The sequence below is a fragment of the Bos grunniens genome, chromosome 6 (genome assembly GCF_055505025.1).
Source record: "Bos grunniens cultivar Pamir isolate PY7600 chromosome 6, Bosgru_T2T1.0, whole genome shotgun sequence".
Lineage (NCBI taxonomy): Eukaryota > Metazoa > Chordata > Mammalia > Artiodactyla > Bovidae > Bos > Bos grunniens.
Genome location: NC_141170.1, coordinates 18,261,268 through 18,280,438, shown reverse-complemented (window position 1 = coordinate 18,280,438; position 19,171 = coordinate 18,261,268). Strand labels below are relative to the sequence as shown.

Genomic DNA, 19,171 nt, shown 5'->3' with positions numbered 1-19,171 from the left:
CTTCCACAAAAGAGTTGACTGCATGAGGGTGGGGACCAGCACTCTTGCAAGGGATTGGGCTGTGAGGATGAATAGAAAGTCGTTCCTGCTGTCTCGGTTCAATGTAAGCTCTCAATGAGTAGCAATAAGTATACTGAAGACAGAAAGAAATGACCATCTGTGCTGAAACACAGCAAGTAGAATTTAAGGAAGGGCGAGATAAAGTAGTAACCTACTCTGTCCTCAATCGTTCAGTCATGCCCAACTCTTTGTGACCCCATGGACTGTAGCCCACCAGGCTCCTCTGTTCATGGGGTTTTCCAGGCAAGAACACTGGAATGGGTTGCCATTTCCTTTGGCAGTCTAAATATCTGGGCCCACATTTCCTGGTCTGGGACCACTATTTCTTCTGGCATGTGCTCCTGTCCTCTATTGTTCCCTCCTGGCACTTTTCTCGCTGCCTTTCTCATCATTTTTTTTCCCCCCTCCCGCAGCAAAGGCAGAACAAAGTCAAAGGAGCTCTTGCAGGGACTTCCCTGGCGGTCCAGTGGTTAAGAATGCATCTGCCAATGCAGGGGACATAGGTTTGATCCCCGGTCTGAAAAGATTCCGCATGCTGCAGGGCAACTAAACCTGAGCACCGCAACTACTAAGCTTGTGCTCTAGAACCCACAAGCTGCAACAAAAGAAGCCACTGCAATGAGAAGCCAGTTCTCCACAGAGTAGCTTCTGCTCACCGCAACTAGAGAAAGCCTGTGCATGGCAACGAAGACCCAGCACAGCCAAAAATAAATAAATGTTTTCAATTGCTCTTGGGTTGATTAGGGGAAGGAGGAAACCATTTGAGTGCATATCAGGTCCCCTATTCTTGAGTCACGGGAGCAAGGAAGGACTGGCGTCTATTGAAGAGAGGCTTTAGTTGCAGAATCATTTGTAAGCTGGAAAGGACCACAAAAGGCCATCCTCCCAACTATCCACTTTATAGTTGGGGACACTGAGGCTTAATGACTTATCCAAGGCCACACCCAATTAGTGGCATTGGTGGAGCTAGAACTCAGGCTTCTAAACAAGACCTCCGATGGGAGACTCCATCACTGCCTTCATCAGTCTCTTCAACTTTATGTTCCTGAGAATCAGGCAGTGCTTCATCTCTGGTTCTCCAAAGAAATGAAGAACAATGGATTAAACTGGTCACCCTATAGTCGTCTGTTCTTTAAGGATAACCACGCCATGACTGTGACTCAAAGGACTTATTTTCTCATATCTTTTGTCATTTTTGCTCTTCCCAGAAGACTGATTTTCCTCTCTATCCCTTTGAAAATATGACGACCCAATCTGAACTCAGCTTTAAAGATCTATTTGATGATGGAAAATAATGTCTTTGTGCCCTGGTTTTCAGTGCGTCCTACTTTGACTTTTTATTTCTGCTTGTTATTCAGTTTTCAGAACCACATTACTTGTTTTCAATGGGTCGGTAATGACCTTGAGAGATTTATATTGTTGGTTTATTTCTATAAGTGTGTTCTACTAAACGCTGTCCTGTTTGTGTGATGGCCTGTCTCCTCCCTACCCCTCGTCCCATGTGTCAGCTTGTCAGTAATGACCAGGTGGTACATACGTGTCAAGAAAACTAATCACCTTCTAACAGGATTTGGAACGGAATTAAGGCGGATCTTGTGCCCTTCCTGTTCCAACTTTAGCAGCTCAAGGTCCATGACTGCTTAGAGATTAGCTGGTTGGCAACCACACCTGGGGGCATCTCAGAGTCCTGGTTCCCTCTCCAGGCCCTAGGCAGTGAATTTTTTGAGAGATTTCAATGCTCGAAGTCCTTGGAGAAGCAGTTCGGGCATGTAGTTGAAACTGGCCAACTCATCCCAGGACTCCCAGTGAGGCCAACGCATCTCCCATTTTTGCAGGTGATGACACCGGGCAGAATGCCTCCAAGTCGTCCGGTTCATCCTGCCCCACAGGTTTCTGCTTCTGGACCTCCCGAACCTCTGAGGTTTGAACGCCGAGGTGTGTCAAGCTGCGGAGAGCCCCGAGAAAGGGTAGGGGCCGAGCGCGGTCAATACTGACCTGGCGGCCTTCGAGGAGTTCTTCCGGCCCTCCCAGTGGCTCCGGGGCGAGTCCACAAGTTCTCAGCCCTCACTTTCGAGCGAGGAGCTCGACCCTCCTCCACCTCCCTGCTCCTCCCGCGCGCTCCAGCCCGCACCTTGCCTCCGAGCCACACCACCTGCGCGCTCGCAGGAGGCCGGGGCGGAGCCTCGGGTCGGGACCCATGACGTCACCCCGGCGAGGGAGGCGGGGCTGTGGGAACCGCAGTGCAGCGCAGAGGGGCGGGGCGGGGTGGGGCCTGCGGCGCGTGACCTGGCTGCAGGAGGCAAGAACCCGGAGAAAGGTGTAGGGGGCCTGGAGCGGCTGACTCTTGAGTCCGGGGGGCGGGGCGGGGAGTGGCAGGGCCCGGGCGGCGGGCACCCCGGCGGAGCGCTAAAGCAGGTCAGGCTGGCTCCTGCCCTCCCGGTCCTTTCTCCTTCTCCCACCTGGGCCTCCGCGTGGGGACGCGCACCTGGCAACCAGCGGCCGCCCTCCGCCGCGGCCCCGCCTTCTCCGCTCGGGCCGGGCTCCCCGAGCCGGCCCCCGGCGCCGCGCTCGCTGGAGGCGGCCACGAGCGCTCGCTCGTTGATGCCGTTTTGGGGGTGACCCGGCGCGGCGGCGGCGGCAGCGGCGCCTCCAGGTGGGGTGCGGGGTGGGGAGGCGTGTGAGTGGCCGCAGCTCGGCCAGACTTCGAGACCTCGCGCGCAAGCTCGGATTTCGGGGGCGCTGGAGGAGACCGGCCCGGCTGCGCGGGAGCCGGAGATGTGGGAACTCAGGCACCGGGGAGGCGGCGGCCCCGGCCCCGGGGGAGAGGCGGCGTCGCCACCCCGCGAGGGAGAGGCGGCCGGCGGCGACCACGAAACCGAGAGCACCAGTGACAAAGTAAGTGGAGCCCGAGAGGCGCAGCCCCCGCGTCCCGGGCTGCGTCCCGATGGGGCCGGGACACCTGGGAGGGGGGGAGCGAGGGTGGGGCCCCGCGGAATGTCAGGTGAGGCTCCTGGCCGCGCCGCGCTCCGGCCCGGCTAAATTCAGTGGGAGCCGGACTCCAGCGACGGTGCGCTTCTCGGGGTGACCGCGGCCGCTCCCGGGGTGGCTGCAGGATTCAACTTGACTCCAGTTTACTTTCTGCAATTCCAGTCCCTCCTCCCCGGGGTCTGGGGCCGACGCTAGAACCGGGATGGTCCCTCCCACTCTAAGAGTTCGCAGCGTCTCTAGTAGCCGCGCCTCACACCTCTTCTCGGGAGAGTTAGGAGTAAACTTAAGACACGCACCTTCCCTTCTAACCTGTCATCGGACCCTGACGCTTGGCTTCTCGCGCTCCCCCATCAGGACTTTTGTTTCCTCTGTCTTTTCTCAGAATCATAGATTTCAGAGGTTTGAGAGTCTCCTACACTTGACCACATTGTGACCCTCCAGCTTCTTTTGAGTCCGCGGCGGAGAATGCACTTATACCAGTGGATTTCATCCGACCTGATTGAATTCATAAGGACTTTTAAAATTTCCATCTCTACAGATTGCCTTTACTTCACCTTGAAGAATAAATAGATATAATGCTAGTATGGTTTTTAAAAAGTTGGAGAGAGACAGACTTCAGCTTATTTGGTAATACAGTGGTGCAAGTAGAAATTTGGGCAGGAGGGGAATCCAGTTTTACAATTTTGTTTATCCTTGACCGTTTAGGAAATTGGGCCGGACAATAAGATTGTTTCATAAAATCTTCTATTAAATTCCATTTTATCTTAGAAACTCAAAGCACGGAAGCTAGTTCCGGAAGCATTCTTTTTTGAATGCAGGTACTGCAGTTTGTATTACAGAAGTGAAGTAGATTGCTCAAGGTCAGGTCAGTGGCCTCTTGGAACTAGAAACTCTTCCCGATTCCCTTTTTTCTTGTTTGTACAGTTGCTGAGAAGGGTTTCCCTGGTGGCTCAGATGGTAAAGAATCTGCCTGCAATGCAGGGGACCCAGGTTCAATCCCTGAGTTGGGAAGATCCCCTGGAGAAGGGAATGGCCACCGACTCCAGTATTCTTGCCTGGAGAATTCCATGGATAGAGGCTACATGCGTCCATAGGGTGGCAAAGAGTTGGACACAACTGAGACTCACAGTTCCAATTTGGGGAGGGTTCCACCAGAAATTTGATGCTGATGAACTTGAGGTAACCAAGGTTATAAAACTTAGGTGGGAACACATCTCACAACAGTGATTTTAAGAAAGAAACTTTAAAATCAATGGGAAGACAGAGCCTTTTTTTCCCCTTTACCCTTGAGAGGCAGGTGGAATAAAGTGATCTATGATAGAACTTGTGTGTCAAGGGATTACACAAAGTGTAACAGTTTCTGGCTACTGAAGTTGATGTTACAAAGCTGAAAACAGTGGGCTGAGAATAGTTTTTGTGAAAACTGCCTTGGAAACTAGACCAAAAATAGAATTAATGAGGTTGGGGTTTGTTTTGCTTTAGCACTGGTATAGTTTAGAACCAAGGAAATACCAGCTTCCCCAGGATCACTTCCTTAACTGGGAGAAAATAACAAGCTTTTAAAAAAAAAAAAAAACATGTTCAAGGAAGCCACCCATAAAATAACTTTTGAAGTAATTAGTTTCTTAATACCCTAATACTACATTTAACATGAAAACTACTCTGGTTTGATTGGAGCCATTAGAACTGTTGTCCCTAGCTATCTGTGAGTGGGTTAACACTGCATATTTATTTATAAGTGCTGCACTGTTATGTTTTATTGTCAACCTTAATTTATCCGTAAATTTACAAACTTGTGAATATGTATGATCACAATGCACACAAAATATGTTCTATGTTTCTCTTAGTTTTCATTAATACATCAGATCAGATCAGATCAGTCGCTCAGTTGTGTCCGACTCTTTGCGACCCCGTGAATCGCAGCACGCCAGGCCTCCCTGTGCATCACCAACTCCTGGAGTTCACTGAGACTCATGTCCATTGAGTCAGTGATGCCATCCAGCCATCTCATCCTCTGTCATCCCCTTCTCTTCTTGTCCCCGATCCCTCCCAGCATCAGAGTCTTTTCCAATGAGTCAACTCTTTGCATGAGGTGGCCAAAGTACTGAAGTTTCAGCTTTAGCATCATTCCTTCCAAAGAAATCCCAGGGCTGATCTCCTTCAGAATGGACTGGTTGGATCTCCTTGCAGTCCAAGGGACTCTCAAGAGTCTTCTCCAGCAGCACAATTCAAAAGCATCAATTCTTCGGCGCTCAGCCTTCTTCACAGTCCAACTTTCACATCCATACATGACCACTGGAAAAACCATAGCCTTGACTAGACGGACCTTTGTTGGCAAAGTAATGTCTCTGCTTTTGAATATGCTGTCTAGGTTGGTCATAACTTTCCTTCCAAGGAGTAAGCGTCTTTTAATTTCATGGCTGCAGTCACCATCTGCAGTGATTTTAGAGCCCAGAAAAATAAAGTCTGACACTGTTTCTCTGTTTCCCCATCTATTTCCCATGAAGCGATGGGACCAGATGCCACGATCTTCGTTTTCTTAATGTTGAGCTTTAGGCCAATTTTTTCACTCTGCACTTTCACTTTCATCAAGAGGCTTTTGAGTTCCTCTTCACTTTCTGCCATAAGGGTGGTGTCATCTGCATATCTGAGGTTATTGATATTTCTCCCGGCAGTCTTGACTCCAGCTTGTGTTTCTTCCAGTCCAGCCTTTCTCAGGGTGACAATATACAGCCTTGACATACTCCTTTTCCTATTTGGAACCAGTCTGTTGTTCCATGTCCAGTTCTAACTGTTGCTTCCTGACCTGCATACAAATTTCTCAAGAGGCAGATCAGGTGATCTGGTATTCCCATCTCTTTCAGAATTTTCCACGGTTTATTGTGATCCACACAGTCAAAGGCTTTGGCATAGTCAATAAAGCAGAAATAGATGTTTTTCTGGAACTCTCTTGCTTTTTCCATGATCCAGCGGATGTTAGCAATTTGATCTCTGGTTCCTCTGCCTTTTCTAAAACCAGCTTGCACATCAGGAAGTTCATGGTTCATGTATTGCTGAAGCCTGGCTTGGAGAATTTTGAGCATTACTTTACTAGCGTGTGAGATGAGTGCAATTGTGCAGTAGTTTGAGCATTCTTTGGCATTGCCTTTCTTTGGGATTGGAATGAAAACTGACCTTTTCCAGTCCTGTGGCCACTGCTGAGTTTTCCAAATTTTCTGGCATATTGAGTGCAGCACTTTCACAGCATCATCTTTCAGGATTTGGAATAGCTCAACTGAAATTCCATCACCTCCACTAGCTTTGTTCATAGTGATGCTTTCTAAGGCCCACTTGACTTCACATTCCAGGATGTCTGGCTCTAGGTCATTAATACATACTTAGCTGGATTCTCTTTTCTAAGACTAGATGGTGCCATGTATAACCAGTTCTGTTAAGATTTCTAAATCATCAAGGATGAGCATTTTTCAAACCACGTCCAAAATATTGCATTCTTTTAGAGCTTATCTCAAGGAACTTTTGACTTGGCAAGCTCTGAGTCATTGAACTCTGTCCTCTCTTCCTACTTTCTTATCAGGGTGTATATTTGAATGCACCTGAATTTCCAGGTTAAGGGCCATTATAAAATCAGCCTGCACATCAGAGGCTGGTTAATATTTGGTTCATTTAAACTCTTCTAATATCCTCCAATTATAATACTTAAAAATGAGGAAACTGAAAAAATTAAAGTTAATAAGCAAAGATCACCTCGCCTCCCTTGCTCTGAATTCAAAGAGAAATACATCTTCGAGGGTTTTATTTATGGGACATTGTGTAATTAAACAGACATATTTTCAACTGTGGTTTTACCAAAGACTTGAATTGTGTGTATGTGTTTATGTGTGCACACACAAAAGGATATTTCTGGTCTCAGCTCTTTACCAGAGAATAACGGAGGTATGACATTAGATCTTGTGAAATTAAAGGCATTTCTTTGAGAAATGGGAAAATAAAAGAACATTTAACATGATAAAACCAACAACAACAAAAAAATAAACTCTTCTAAGTGCCTTCTCTAGTCAAGTTACAGTAAAGGTGAAAACACTTAATGAAATTAATGAAAGAAGTACACGAAGTGTGTTGTATTCTGCTACTATTGTACACTCCCATGCCACTTTGTAGTCTTTTTACAGTGGTGCTATTAACATGACCTTCTCTTCCTTCAGGACCTGGAGACTTATTCGGAAAGAAAGCTCTGTGCTCCAGGGCATTAGCAAGTGAAAATGTTCCATGTTGCTAAATGCTGGAATAATACTTAAGAGATAACAAGACCACTCCCTCAAGGAACTTCCCCAGGAGACACACATAATTAGACTTAATAGATGTCAGAACAAGGCTTCTTTACTTCGCTCTTAGCAGAGAGAGCATAGCTGGACACTATATGGAGACAACAGGAAAGGCTTGAAAGAGATGAGGGTTGAGTTTGGAATTAAAAGATGCCTGGAGACTTGCTAGGTAGACAGGTGTTAGGGAAAGGCATTCTAGGCAAAGGGTGTGTGGAACTGTTTCTTGAATCAGCATTCTAGGCACAGTGAACTGAGCTTAGTTTGATAGTCCTGGAGTATAAACTATAGTTTGCAAGGAGGGGTTAGGAGTTTAAGGGTCTTGCGAGGGAGGTAAGCTTTCTTCTGTGGAGTCCTGGAAGCCACTGAGAAGTTTTTGCAGAGGCAGTAGCCTGTCATTCTAGCAGCAGTCTGGAGAAAGTGTTGGAAGGGGGAGAGAACTGCCACAGAGAAACCAAATAGGCGTGTATTGCAAATGCTATATGTATGAAATAATGAGGTCACGTCCTAAGTCTAGGAAGAGTGGAGGAGTAGGGGTTGAGAGACAGGAAGCATATTTTAGACGATGGTGATGGGACCCTAGACAAGGGTAAGACTAATAAAAGAGCCCGCTGGAGACACATTTTGGTCCACAACTTAAGAGACTTAAGAAAAAAGCAAAAATGATTGGGCAGTTTTGCAGGCTTTTTGCAGGTGATGTGGGAGATGGGTGAGTTGAGTGGGGCAGGTATGGCATTCTCTAAAGTAGGGGAGTGGCTCCGGGTGGTGGTGGGAATGGAACTGAATGGTCAAATCTAGAGGACTGATGACAAAGCTCCAATAATTTAGCCACCTGATGTCATGAGCTGATTCATTGGAAAAGACCCTGATGCTGTTGGAGGAGATGGGGACAACAGAGAATAAGATGGTTGGGTGGTATCACCGACTCAATGGACATGGGTTTGAGCAAGCTCCAGGAGATAGTGAAGGACAGGGAAGCCTGGCGTCCATGGAGGTTGCAAAGAGTTGGACAGGACTTAGTGACTGAACAACAGAGACTTTTGATTAGGATGGGGCATGTTTACAGTAGGGGTGGAGATGTAAGGAAGACGCCAAGATAGAGAGATCCTGAGAGCTAAAGGAGGAGGGATTGCTTAGAAGATATTGTCATTCGTATTTAGAAATGAGGAAGAGGTGGAGAACATGGGATTTAGCCAAAGACCTTCATAGAAGCTGAGGATTAGGCCGAGGAATGTGAGAGGTAAAAATTGGTAGTAATTGTAGAAAGTGCCAGTGAAAGGAGCACAGAATAGTAGCTAGAAAGGACTGGAGGATTGAGTAAAAATTTCTTTTTTCAAACAAGGAAAGACAAGTATTTATATAAAGAAGTCAAGTGGGAGTGAAGATGCTGACGAGGGTGGGCCGTCCCTAGGAGAAAGAAAGCAGACGTAGTGTGGAGAATACAGATAATTGGGGTATTCGGGGAAAGGAAAGAAGGAATTGAGGTTAGATACAGAAACATTTTGAAAAACAGAAGGGGGAAATCAGTGTTTGATGCTTTAAATTTTCCCAATAAAGTACGGTCTGAGAACTGCGGAGCTTCAAGAGATCTTAGAAAAAATTTAGTTCATACATATGTGTATATATGTGCATGTGTGTGTGTTTTTAAATAATAAACTTGCCATAGACTGTGTTTGTTATTATTACCCAAAGTGACCTCAAACAGGTGCAGAGCTGGAACTAGAACTCAGCTCTGACTGGGACACTGTTGGAATGTTATTTTAGAGAGTGTAATGTCAGATGATAAAGAGGCCACCTGCGGAATCATCAAACTCAGTGAAGATTCAGTTGAATTAAAATGACACACATTGGTTTTGTACTGCATTATCATAGTTCCTAACTCAGTAGTGGTAGTAGCAATACTTTGGCCACTTGATGTGAAGAGCTGACTCATTGGAAAAGACCCTGATGCTGGGAAAGATAGCAGCAGAGGATGAGATGGTTAGATAGCGTCACCAGCTCAGTGGACATGAATTTGAGCAAATTCCAGGAGATAGTGAAGGACAGGAGAACCTGGTGTGCTGCATCGTGTGGGGTCACAAAGAGTCGGACACGATTCTGTGTTGTTGAACAACAGCAAAGCAGCAGTAGTCATGATCGCTGATGCTTTGAGAGTGATTTAGAGAAAACAGTAATTTTGCATCGTAACTTTATTTGCTCCCTAACTGTATGGGTTAGGAATATTTCCCATTTAATAGCTGAGAATAAGAAAGGGCTTCTGTGGTGGTTCAGTTGGTAAAGAATCTGCCTGCAGTGCAGGAGACCCCCATTCGATCCCTGGGGAGGGAAGATTCCCTGGAGAAGGAAATGGAAACCCACTCCAGTATTCTTGCCTGAAAAATCCTATGGAGAGAGGAGCATGGCAGGCTACAGTCCATGGGGTTGTAAAGAGCTGGACATTACTGGAGAGACTTAGCACTGGAAACAGTGAAGAGACTGAGAGAAAATGCTGAAATCAGGAATACAAACTACTGTTCTTTCAAGTAAGAGCTGTTTGTTGTTTAGTCACTAAGTCGGTTCCAAGTCTTTGCAACTCTATGAACTGTAGCCCACCAGGCTCCTCTGTGCATGGGATTTCCCAGGCAAGAATACTGGAATGGGTAGCCATTCTCTTCTCTGGGGGATCTTCCCAGCCCAGGGACTGAACCCGCATCTCCTGCACAGGCAGGTGATTCTTTACTACTGAACCACCAGGGAAGCCCAAAAACTTTATTAAAACCCTTCATTAAAACCCCCATAAAATTCAAGATTTTTAAAAGGCTTCCATCCTTTTAGGCACAGAACTCTATGTCACTTGAGGCTTTCCATATGCTTGTTTGCAGTTTTAATGCTAGGTACAGGAATCCTCTGTAGAAGGAAATGGCAACCTACTCCAGTATTCTTGCCTGGAGAATTCACGGACAGTCCATACAGTTGCAAAGAGTTGGACACAACTGAAATGACGTAGCAGCAGCAGCAGGTACAGGAATCAGTGTGAACCTCAAGGGACCTGTAGTGGAGTGGAGAAGCTGACACAGGTCATCTGACTCACTTTTTAGGGGACTAGATGTAAGAGGAGTGGGAATTGTGATTGATTTAATGCATTATCCTTTGTTGCATTCTAAACTGCTGCTTACTTTCATTAGTTTAGAGACTTCTTTGGAGCCATCATCTTGAATGGTTTTCTTCCTGCCTTTTCAGTCCCCAGCGTCGAGAAGCAGTTCACTTCTCTTTCCCTGACCATGGGCTCCTGTGTACTCTTCAGGAGTCCCCGTGACCTATGTGACATACACTAAAGTGACTGTACTTATTACACTGTGCAGTCTGACATATGCATACGCCCATGAATTTATCACTGCAATAAAGATAGTGAACAAACAAGTCACCACTAAAAGTTTGCTCCTGCCCTTTTGTATTCATTCCCCTTTTACCTTTTGATAATCACTGATTGGGCTTCCCTGGTGGCTCAGTGGTAAGGATCCACCTCCCAGTCCAGGAGAGGTAGGAGACATGGGTTCGATCCCTGGGTCAGAAGATCCCCTGGAGGAGGAAATGGCAACCCATTCCAGTAATCTTGCTGGGGCAGTCCCATGGACACAGGAGCCTGGCAGGCTGCAGTCCATAGGGTCACAAAGAGTCAGACACAACTGAGCACAGTAATTACTGATCTGCTTTCTGCCACTATAGATGAACGTGTATTTTCCAGAATTTTATGTAAATAGAATTCAATACATACATATATGCATATACCCACATATATGTGTACGTACACATATCATACGTACATTTTGTCTGGCTTCTTTTTACTCAGCATAATTTTTTTGACATCCACCCATATTGTCGCATACATCAGTAGTTCGTTTCTGTTGCCGAGTAGTTTTCCATTGTATGGATGTAGCCCAGTTTGTCCTTTGCAACATTTGAGTTGTTTCCAGTTGGAGCTATTACAAAGAAAGCTGCCATGAACACTGTGTACAGTCTTTGTGTGAACGTATGCTTTCATTTCTTTGGGCAGATACCTGGGATTGAAATGACTGGGTCATAGGATGGACATGTATTTAACTTTTTAAGAAACTGCCAAACTCTTTTCCAGAATTGTACACATTCCCACCAGCAGTATATGGGAGGCCCAGTTTCAATACATCTTCTCTGAGACTTGGTATGTTCAGTTTTTATTTTTTAGCTACGTTAGAAGGGGTGTCATAGTCTCATATTGCGGTTTTGATTTGCCTTTCCCTAATAACTTCCCTGATAGCTCAGTTGGTAAAGAATCCACCTGCAATGCAGGAGACCCTGGTTCAATTCCTGCGTTGGGAAGATCCACTGGAGAGGGGATAGGCTACTCACACCAGTATTCTTGGGCTTCCCTTGTGGCTCAGCTGGTAAGAATCTGCCTGTGATACGGGAGACCTGGTTTCGATCCCTGGGTTGGGAAAATCTCCTGGAGAAGGGAAAGGCTACCCCCTCCAGATTCTGGCCTGGAGAATTCCATGGACTATATAGTCCATAGGTCACAAAGAGTCAGACGTAACTGAGGGACTTTCATTTAACTCCCTGATAACTAAGATGTTGAGCGTTTCTTCATGTGCCAATTCACCATCAGTGTATTATTGCCTTCAGTGACATGTCTGGGCAAATAAAGCTTTGCCCGTGTATTTTGACTACATCAATTGTTTTCTCATTGAATGTTGGGAATTCTTGATATATTCTGAATGCAAGACCCTTATTTGACATGTGATTTGCAAATATCAGGTCTTCCCAGGTGGTGCTAGTGGTAAAGAATCTGCCTGCCAATGCAATGCAGGAGACACAGGAGACACGGGTTCGATCCCTGGGTTAGGAAGATCCTCTGGAGTAGGAAATGGAAACCCATTCCAGTATTCTTGCCTGGAAAATTCCATGGACAGAGGAGCCTCTTGGGCTACAGTCCATGGGGTTGCAAAGAGTTGGACATGACTGAGCACACATACTCTCCTGCAAATATCTTTTCCCAGTCTATAGCTGTTTTCTCTTTCTCTTAACAGTGTCTTTTGAAAAGCAGAACATTTTAATTTTGAAGTGGTTTTATTTATCAGTTTTTCTTTTATGAATCCTACTTTTTTGTTGTCATATTTAAGTCTTTGCCTAACCTCAGGTCCCAAAGAGTTTGTTGAATTGTATAGCTTTATGTAAATGTCTGATCTATTTTGAATTAATTTTTGTAAGTAGTGTGAAGTATGGATCAAAGTTTTACCTTCCTTCCTTCCTTTTATATAATTATCTAATTATTCCAGCATTGTACATTGAATTACCTTTCAACTTTGTTGAAGTCAATTGGCCATGTAAGTGTGGATTAATTTCTAGACCCTTTCTTCTATTCCATTGATCAGTTTTTGTGCCAATATCACAGTTACAGTTTCAAAAGTTTATAATAACTTTTGAAAACAGTGTAAGTCTTTCAGTTTTGTTTTTATCTGCAGGTGGTTCTGGCTCTTCTTAAGGTCCTTTTGCATTTTCATATAAATTTTAGAGTCTGTTTATTTCCACACAAAATAAAAGCCAATTGAGATGACTGGGATTACACTGGATCTGCAGATCAGTTTGTGGAAAAATTGTCATTTAAATTTTCTTTCTGCCTCCTGGCTACATTGCTTCGAGCTGAGTAAACTTGGAGCACTCTACTCAATCTTTGTGAGCCTAGATTTTTTCACTTACAAGAAGGATGTGATTATTTACTTACCTATAAGGTAATATGAAGTATAAATAAATCGACATTTGTAAGTACTTTTGAAGTTCGTTTCACTGTAGGAAGGAGATTTTCAGGGTAATAAAGAAACTTTATTTCAACTTCCATTCATCATTTACCAGAAATACTTTCATTTTCTTTTTATATTTGCAAAAGAATAGCCCATAGCCCTTCATAGTCAGAAGCCCTCATTTCACGAATGCTAAAAGGTGGTCCCAAGGAGGGTGAAATGGCCAAAATTATTCACCTAGCAAGAATGGTTGAGAACTATTTTAATCTTAAATGTTAGCATAAGTTTACAGACTCAGTTCATTCAACACATATTTACATAGTAAGTGCCAGCCGCTGTGCAGGGTCCTCTGCCAACCTCTAGGGAGTCAAAAGTGAAGCCAGTAATATTTCCTCTTCTCACAAAGCTTATGAACTACTGCAGAGGTTTGGGGCACATCACTTTTATTACCAAGTGGACTCTGAGGCAGTTTGTTGGAAAGTGCAATACTTTTATTTTTTAAGGAAACCAGAGGCTGAGTTTCTTTAGGGTCAAGTGTTTTGCCTTTTGTCCTTGCTAGTTAAGAGTAGGGGTGGAATTAGGACAGTCAGCCCTCGTATCTGTGGGTTGTGAGGCCGTGGATTCAACCAACTGTGGATCAAGATATTTGAAAAAAAAAAAATCCCAGAAAGTCCCAACAAAGAAAACTTGAATTTGCGGCATACTCACAACTGTGTTTGGGCTTCCCTGCTGTCTCAGTTGGTAAAGAATCTGCCTGCAATGTAGGAGACCCAGGTTCCATCCCTGAGAGGGGAAGATCCCCTGGAGAAGGAAATGGCAACCCACTCCGGTGTTCATGCCGGGGAAGTCCCCTGGACAGAGGAGCCTGGTGGGCTACAGTCCATGGGGTCACAAAGAGTCGGACACGACTGAGCAGCCAAACCATAACTGTTGGCAAGATGCTTCCCGATGGCTCAGTGGATAAAGAATCCGCCTGCCAATACAGGAGATGTGGGTTCGATCCCTAGGTTGGGAAGATCCCCTGGAGAAGGAAATGGCGACCTACTCCAGTGTTCTTGCCTGGAAAATCCCATGGACAGAGGAGCCTGGCAGGCTACAGTCCAATGGGTCGCAAAGAGTCGGATACAATTGAGTAACTAAGCACACACACAATTGTTTACATTGTACTTAAAACTGTTTACATTGTATTAGGTTTTATAATCTAGAGATGATGTAAAGTGTATGAAAGGATGTATATAGATTGTATACAAATACTGTACCTTCTCTGATTTTTGTATCTTAGAAGGTCCTGAAACTAATCCCCACCCTCCAGCCCCCATCCCCACCAGGTACTGAGTGACGAGTGTACTTGAAACTCCCAATTCCTAGTGTGGTACTCTTTCTGCAACCTGGTGATATGCCTTATGGAGCCATTAGTCACCATCTCCATGACCACTCACACCACGCTTCCAACACTCTGGGTTATTGACAGAGAAAAAAAGAGTAGCAGAGCAAAGAAATAAGTCTTGCCTTGACTTCCCAGGCAAGAACACTGGAGTGAGTTGCCATTCCCTTCTCCAGGGGATCTTCCCCTCTCAGGGATCAAACCTGGGTCTCCTACATTGCAGGCAAATTCTTTACCAACTGAGATACCAGGGAAGCCCAAACACAGTTGTGAGTATGCCGCAAATTCAAGTTTTCCTTGTTGGGACTTTCTGGGATTTTTTTTTTTTTTTCAAATATCTTGATCCACATTGTTTCAGATGTTGAAAACCTGCTGGCACATCAGGCTAACAGCAGGTTCCTGAAGTTTGCAGAAGATGTCCTGCCTGGTGGTTTACTAGTCAACAGCTATTTGTTTAATCTGCTCTGAGGCCAACTGACTCTCAGGGTTACAGTGGGAACACGGCATTTGCTTTGTCATTTTTGGTATAATGTCACATTTAATTTTGTAATTATTTGATAAAAGATTTATAGTTAGTAATCAAAAGCTTATTATTCCTTTATGATTATTGATAATGCTACCCAAGGCATTTTATTTGGTACCCATTTTATTTGGTAAGCCACTTAATGAGGAATTCAATTTGATAGTATGAATAATAATAATAGCTTACTATTTCACTGACTGACCCGAGTCCTTGGCATTAAATATTTCCAGTTTTGGGTTTTTTTTTTTAATGTTTCCAGTTTTTATGGGTAAAGAAACAGTTGGAAAGGGTGATGAAATTTGCCACAGCTTTGGTGCTAATGAGGGCTGAGTTTGGTTGGAGATTTCCTAAACATTTAGAATCTCCCTATATACTTTCATTCTTAGGATCAACTTCTGGCCCAACATTCTGCTCAGTGTTCCTCCTGCTTGTATTAACCCGCTGTGAATATCCTCTTCCTTCTCACCCATTTCAGCCGCTTTCCCCCCAGTTTCCCCCTTTGTAAACCACTCTCCCAAAGCATTTATGTGTGTAGCACTCTTTAATGAAGATTGCTACCAGTGGTCATGTATGGATGTGAGAGTTGGACTATAAAGAAAGCTGAGCGCCAAAGAATTGATGCTTTTGAACTGTGGTGTTGAGAGTCCCTTGGACTGCAAGGAGATCCAACCAGTCCATCCTAAAGGAGATCAGTCCTGGGTGTTCATTGGAAGGACTGATGTTGAAGCTGAAACTCCAATACTTTGGCCACCTCATACGAAGAGTTGACTCATTGGAAAAGACTCTGATGCTGGGAGGGGTTGGGGACAAGAGGAGAAGGGGACGACAGAGGATGAGATGGTTGAATGGCATCACTGACTCATTGGACATGGGTTTGGGTAAACTCTGGGAGTTGGTGATGGACAGGGAGGCCTGGTGTGCTGTGGTTCATGGGGTCGCAAAGAGTCGGATGTGACTGAGTGACTGAACTGAACTGAACTGAACTGATTTCACTAGGCATAATACCCTCCAGGTCATCCATGTTGTTGCAGATGGCAAAATTTATTCTTCTTTATGTCTGAGTAGCATTCCAGTGTGTGTGTGTGTATGCACCACATCTTTTTTATAGTTTTATTTATTTATTTTAGGCTGTGTGGGTCTTTGTTGCTGCATGGGCTTTTCTCTAGTTGTGGTGTACAGACTTCTCACTATAGTGACTTTTCTTGTTGCAGAGCATGGGCTCTAGGCACACAAACTTCAGTAGTTGCAGTTCCCGGGTTCTAGAGCCCAGGTTCAATGGCTGTGGTGCACAGGCTTAGCTGGTCCACGGCATGTGGGATCCTCCCATATCAGGGATCAAACCCGTGTCTTCTGCATGGGCAGGTGGACTTTTCACCACTGAGCCAACAGGAAAGCCCCGATACCACATCTTCTTTGTCCATTCATCTGTTGATGGAGTTCTATTTTTAGTTCTTTCAGGAACCTCCATACTGGTTCACAGTGCTTATACAAATTTGCATTCCCACCAACAGTGTACAGTGTTCCCTTTTCTCCATATCATTGCCAACATTTGTTATTTGTGGTCTTTTTGGTGATAGTCATTCTGACAGATGTGACATGATATATTATTGTGGTTTTGATTTTCATTTCTATGATAATTAGTAATCTTGAGCACCTTTTCATGTGCCTATTGGCCATTTTTATGTCTTCTTTGGAAAAATGTGTATATAGGTCTTCTACCCATTTTTGGATTGAGTTGTTGGGTTTTTTTTGATATCGAGTTGTATGAGCTGTTTATATGTTTTGGATATTAATTCCTTATTAGTCATAACATTTGCAAATATTTTCTCTCATTCAGTAGGTTGTCTTTTTGTTTTGTTGATGGTTTTCATTGCTGTGCAAAAGCTTTTAAGTCTCCTTAGATCTCATTTGTTTATTTTTGCTTTTATTTCCTTGTTTTAGGAGACTGAGGTAGGCTTGCTTCACTATAACCTTTCCTCTTAAAACTGCTTTTTCTATAGTATGGATCTTGACTGTACCACCCCACTGCCCCTCCTTTCCACCTCCTTGTGGATTTTTTCCTTTTATCTTTAGTTGTAGAAGATCTTTTCTGGTAGATTCTATCATGCTTTCTCATCAGTAGCTGTTCTGATAATAGTTGTAAACTTGGTATGCCCATGAGAGGAGGTGGGCTCCAGGATTTTGTACTCCACCATCGTGGCCAGGATTCTCTCTTGAGGATCTAATAAAATGATGGAAGCTTGAGTGTTTAGAATAATTATATGTATATTGTCGTTCAGTTGCTAAGTTGCATCCCACTCTTTGCAACCACATGGACTGCAGCATGCCAGGCTTCCCTGTCCTTCATCATCTCCTGGAGTTTGTGCCAACTCATGTTCATTGAGTTGGTGATGCCATCCAACCATCTCATCCTCTGTCATCCCCTTCTCCTCCCACCTTCAATCTTTCCCAGCATCAGGGTCTTTTCAGTATTGAAGCTTCAGCTTTAGCATCAGTCCTTCCAATGAATATTCAGGGTTGATTTCCTCTAAAGGAATCCCAAGATTGACTGATTTGATCTCTTTTTATATGAATATATCTTTATTTATATATATGTGTGTGTGTGTGTGTGTATCTGTATATCTACATATTTATATCTGTCTATCTATTGATACCTAGCAGGGCCCTCTAGGACTCCTGGGCACAGAGCCTTTGTGCGTGCCCCATTCATCTGATTACAGGAAATAGCCTTCATTCAGCCTCCCTGATCTTCACTGAGTTCCAACAGCCAGATTCAAGCAGTTGTTAATTAGGAAAGGGAGGGGATGCAAGACAAGGGAGAAACAGTCAAAAGAAACAATAGTGTGGCCTTTGGGCAAGGTCCTGATTCCCAGTAAGGGATACCCATGGCAGTATCTTTGAGCTGTTGTGCAGATACTGAAACCCCCACCAGGTGGGAGAAGTTAATGATTAATGAGGGTCGGTGCCCGCAAGCACACAGACCCCAGACCGATTGGAACCTGAAGGCTGATGAGGCTGACCCTGCTTACCACCAGCCAGTCGCAAGAGTGTCCACAAGTTGATCACACCCCATAACTATAAAACTTCTCACTACTCTCTCCAAGTTGGGACACACGATTTTGAGGGCATTAGCCTGCTGTGGCTGCCTTTGCCCGGCAAAGCAATAAAGCTATTCTTTTTTAACTTCACCCAGAAGTCTCAGAGATTTAATTCAGTGTTGGGGTACAGAGGTCAGATTCAGCTTCACTATCTATGTATCTATGTAAAATGCCGTGCCAGTGTGAGATATTACTCCTGTTGGAGATGCTTTGATTGTAATCAAATAAAAAAGAGACTATGTACCATTGTACATGGACAGAAGAGCCTGGTAGGCTACAGTCCACGGGCTTGCAGAGAGTCGGACACGACTGAGCGACTTCACTCACTCACTCATGTACCATTGATCAGAATCTACATTAACACAAACACTCTATTTTCTGTTAAGCAGAGAAACAATGAATATTTGATTCTGTGGTACACTTCTGATTTAGATAATACAGAAATTTCTTTTTGTGTTTTTTGTTGAAATTAATCCTTTATGTTGATAGACTTTAGCAGGAACTTTACTAACTAGGATGTCCAACAGTGCTTGCATATTCAAAATAAGTTAATAGTTTTTTTTTTTTTTAAGTTATGGAAATGAGAGTTGGTACTCTGAGCAATAAATAGATGTATTGGCAAGCATGCACTTTTTTCCCTTTTATTTTGCAAAGTGATTTTCTTTTTTCTTTAATTTTAGGAAACAGATATTGATGACAGATATGGAGACTTGGATTCCAGAACAGATTCTGATATTCCAGAAATTCCACCATCCCTAGATAGAACCCCCGAGATCCTCAAGAAAGCTCTGTCTGGTTTGTCTTCAAGGTACGATTGGTTGAAGGTCAATCTGAGGGGTGAACAAGATAAGCTGTGAGGTTATCCTGGACCATTTCTTACACTGGTCTAAGAAATTTCACTTTTTGTGAGTTTTAGAGTTATGAGAGAAGACTTTTACATTTTTCACCATACATGAGCACAGTGTTGGAGGCTTGATATACATCCTTTCATTAATCTTTAAAGTCTTAAGTTTCAGAAAACCAAGTCTGAGAGGTTAGCTGGTGAA

The 19,171-nt window shown here is 44.2% G+C and overlaps 1 protein-coding gene across 2 annotated transcripts in view; it reads left to right on the top strand.

Moving 5' to 3' along the window:
• Window positions 1-2,307: 2,307 nt before the first annotated feature.
• CDS1 (CDP-diacylglycerol synthase 1) overlaps window positions 2,308-19,171 on the top strand; it is a 79,979-nt gene continuing 63,115 nt past the window's right edge. Inside the window, exons 1-2 of one of the 2 annotated variants that reach the window (XM_086407538.1) lie at window positions 2,308-2,955; window positions 18,806-18,933. In XM_086407538.1, the coding sequence (XP_086263664.1) occupies window positions 2,836-2,955; window positions 18,806-18,933 (248 nt within the window). In that variant the 5' untranslated portion in view covers window positions 2,308-2,835. The remainder of the gene's footprint in view (window positions 2,956-18,805; window positions 18,934-19,171) is intronic. The other variant, XM_086407539.1, reaches the window with a different exon arrangement.